The 4,006-nt window shown below is 40.8% G+C and overlaps 1 protein-coding gene across 1 annotated transcript; it reads left to right on the forward strand.

Moving 5' to 3' along the window:
• The first annotated feature begins 836 nt into the window (after positions 1 to 836).
• Positions 837 to 2,484, forward strand: PGK2 (phosphoglycerate kinase 2). The gene has a single exon (XM_036869712.1). The coding sequence runs from the start codon at positions 952 to 954 to the stop codon at positions 2,203 to 2,205; it is 1,254 nt and encodes a 417-aa protein (XP_036725607.1). The 5' UTR covers positions 837 to 951; the 3' UTR covers positions 2,206 to 2,484.
• Positions 2,485 to 4,006: the final 1,522 nt, after the last annotated feature.

Here is a 4,006-nt window from a genome sequence, read left to right on the forward strand (position 1 = left end):
CAATCAGCCATATATAATTTCTCCAAAAATAAAAACTCTCACTCATTTTCAGTTCAAGTAGATGTTTTCATCCTCATGAAACCATGCCTCTTTTCAGATAAATTTTAAAGTTATGCAGGTAGTGAAACAGAGAAAGAGGAGAGAATAAGGTAAGCAGCCTCATCATAATTTCGTAGCCTGAAAGAAATGTCACCATTACCTTGAGTGCTTTACTCATACTCTCTTTGCTATGATGTTATGGGATTCTCCTGAAGAAGCCACCAAGCATTCTCTCACAGTAGACTGAGAATGGAAGAAGCAAGGTAATTAAAATATGCTATTCCCACCCCACCCTAGAATGTATCTAAAGCCAAAGGCTAACACCACGCTATGCTCTTAACAGAAATATTTGTCAAGACAAAGAAAAAAAACAGAAGCATATTATGTTGCCTTGAATAAACAAGGTTTCATAGACCCATTATTTCAAATCTTTCCTTTAACGTGGCATTGCACAAGTTTTTACACCTCAGTATAATCAGGATTTGACATGGGTGAGGGGGTATGTGTTTTGTTTTAAAAGAATAAAAGCAATCGTTAAAAGGGATCTGGAAAAGAACCAGCAGTAGGCTTAGACCTCAGGGCCGTTCTAATTCCAGGGTTTCTTGACCTCCCCAACTGTCACCCCAAGCCGCCAGTTACCACCACTCCGGGTTCCGCTTCAGCCCTGGCAGTTAAAATCTGCACCCTGCAACACACTCCAAATTCAGATTGACAGGACCATTGACCAATCGCAGAGCCAGGTCTCCTTTCCCCAGTCCAATCATGGCTGCCATGTGGGAGACAGCGCAGGGAAGAAAGGGGCGGGCCAAAGCGAAGGGCGTTAGAAAACACCACCCGTCCACCATCTCAGCAACAATAAAGGGGTTCTCATCAACACTGGGATCTGTGTTAGCCTGTCTTGGTACTGTCAAGATGTCTCTTTCTAAGAAGTTAACTTTGGACACACTGGATGTGAAAGAGAAACGAGTCATCATGAGAGCAGACTTCAATGTCCCCATGAAGAAGAACCAGATTACAAACAACCAAAGAATCAAGGCCTCCCTCCCAAGCATCAAATACTGCCTGGATAACGGAGCCAGGTCGGTGGTTCTCATGAGTCATTTAGGTAGACCTGATGGTGTTCCGATGCCTGATAAATACTCCTTAGAGCCTGTTGCTGCTGAACTCAAATCCTTGTTGGGCAAGGACGTTCTGTTCCTAAAGGACTGTGTGGGCCCAGAAGTGGAGACAGCTTGTGCTAGCCCAGCTACCGGTACAGTCATCTTGCTGGAGAACCTGCGCTTTCATGTGGAAGAAGAAGGGAAGGGCCAAGATCCTTCTGGAAATAAGCTTAAAGCTGAGCCAGATAAAATAGAAACCTTCCGAGCATCCCTCTCCAAGCTAGGTGATGTGTATGTCAATGATGCTTTTGGCACAGCTCACCGGGCCCACAGTTCCATGGTGGGAGTGAATCTGCCCCAGAAGGCATCTGGATTCCTGATGAAAAAGGAGCTGGATTACTTTGCCAAAGCCTTGGAAAACCCAGAGAGACCCTTTCTGGCTATACTTGGTGGAGCCAAAGTGACAGACAAGATCCAACTCATCAAAAATATGCTGGACAAGGTCAATGAGATGATTATTGGTGGTGGAATGGCTTATACCTTCCTTAAGGTACTCAACAACATGGAGATTGGTGCTTCCCTGTTCGATGAAGAGGGAGCGAAGATTGTCAAAGAGATTATGGCCAAAGCTGAAAAGAATGGTGTGAACATTACCTTTCCTGTTGACTTTGTCACTGCTGACACGTTTGAAGAGAACGCTAAGGTTGGCCAAGCCACTATAGAATCAGGGATACCTGCTGGCTGGATGGCTTTGGACTGTGGTCCTGAGACAAACAAGAAGTATGCACAAGTGGTGGCCCAGGCCAAGCTAATTGTGTGGAACGGACCTTTAGGGGTATTTGAATGGGATGCTTTTGCTAAGGGGACCAAAACCCTCATGGACGAAATTGTGAAAGCCACTTCCAAGGGCTGCATCACCATTATAGGAGGTGGAGATACTGCTACTTGCTGTGCCAAATGGAACACTGAAGATAAAGTCAGTCATGTGAGCACTGGAGGAGGTGCCAGTCTAGAGCTTCTGGAAGGTAAAGTCCTTCCTGGAGTGGATGCCCTCAGCAACCTGTAGTTGCCAAAGTGTCCCTTCCTACTGTTTTCTGTCCACAGCCTTTAAGCCAACTTAGTGCTTTTACATCTCAACTTGACTTTTGCTAAAATTGACCCCTAAATCAAGACTAAGGCAGTCACCAAGGGATGGGCCATCAGGACCTCTTAACATCAGCACAGCAACACAACTCATTTTAGTTCTGTCATGCATTTGCCTACTCTCTTCAAGATCTCATTTGAACTTCACTGTTGTGATTCATAGAAAGTGAGTTGCCTATTAAAGTGAGTTGAATAAGCTGAATCTCTCTCTCTTTTAATTTTAGACCAGCTTTATTATTGTTTCACTGCTTGAAACATGGAAACAAGACAAAACAAAAGTTGCTGAGGAAGGGTGGGGTAGAAGCTGACAAATTATTAAACAATGAAAGTGCCCAAATAAATTGAGAAAAATAATTAAATTTAAGAACTCGTGGGTACCATTAAAGCTCTGCTAAGAGGAAATTTTTACTAAATAAGAAAGAAGAGAAATAAAAGATACATATTAAACCTGAGAAGTTAAAAAGGGAAATAAATTAAACCCAAGGAAGGAATTATATCTGTGGGTGTGGATGTACAAGAGTACACATATATGCCTGTTAGAATGGGGGCTACAAATTAAATCCAGGTTTCAAATAAAGAAATAATTGTTTTATTTTTAAAGCAGATATTATTTAATAAATAGATAATATAACTGCTAAATCTTAAAACTGACGTTTTGAGACAAAAATACATACATATATATATATATATAGTTTAGTTATGGGAAAAGTAAAGATAGGAAAACTCTTCCATATTAGAAAATAGAATAATAAAATACTGAGAAATGTAGAAGAAATGAAAATACTTATTGGAGTATATTTCGCCAAATTCTGTAGACAAAGAGCTGGTCCAAAATGCTGTTAACAAATTAAGAGTGAAAGTGAAGAGCAATTTATCCCAGCTGTAATGGCCTATGTCCCAAAGCCTCTGATCAATTCTATATATTCAACATCCTGAATAATTAAGCTTAAAATTCAATCTTAATATACCTGAAATTTTGGCATATTCCTAAGGACAATATTAATGCCATGGTAACTCTAGGGAAGATGAAGGAGTTAAGATATAGACTTAAAATCAATATAGAAGAAACCGAAAATTAGAGTAGTTGAAACAAGCAGATAGCATATTACTCTCTTGCATAAAAGTCTGGGGCAAATAGGTGGTCTCTTCTCCACGAGGTCATCTAAGCAACCAAACTTGTGAAACAAACTTGCTAATCCCAATAAGGGGGTTCCACGTGCCTGAGCTGTCTGTCGGAGTTTTTATTACTTGATAGCCAGTCCAAAGGGGAAGTTAGTGCAGAGCAATGTATTTCTTTTAAATACAGGATCCCAAAATTTCAGGAATTTTTTTACTTATTCTATTGGCTATTAGTTGTGTGATATGTCCTTTTCTGCAAGGGAGGCTTGGGAATGTATTCTCTCTGGATGAATAACTCATATTCAACTACAAATCAATAGATTCTATTACTAAAAGAAAGTAGGGGGTGGGAATAAATACCAGGGGAATAGTAATGGCTTCTGATAGACTGGGACTCTGGCCACCCAAATATCCAAGTACAAGCATCCATGTATCCTTCGTCCTATATGTAGAAAACATGCCTTCTCCAAGAGGTACAATCAAATGTCTTGTTCAGTTACTGCAGTCCACTCAAAACTGGGTATCTCTGGGTGATACACAGTCTTTTCTATGTGATCCAGTAGGGAGTCCAACAGTCTGGTGAGCCAAAAAACTACAGTCATTTA

This window comes from Balaenoptera musculus, chromosome 11, assembly GCF_009873245.2.
Source record: "Balaenoptera musculus isolate JJ_BM4_2016_0621 chromosome 11, mBalMus1.pri.v3, whole genome shotgun sequence".
Taxonomy (NCBI): Eukaryota; Metazoa; Chordata; class Mammalia; order Artiodactyla; family Balaenopteridae; genus Balaenoptera; species Balaenoptera musculus.

Bases quoted from the DNA above. Each gene is read 5' to 3' on its own strand.
- PGK2 (XM_036869712.1), top strand. From the start codon at position 952: ATGTCTCTTTCTAAGAAGTTAACTTTGGACACACTGGATGTGAAAGAG.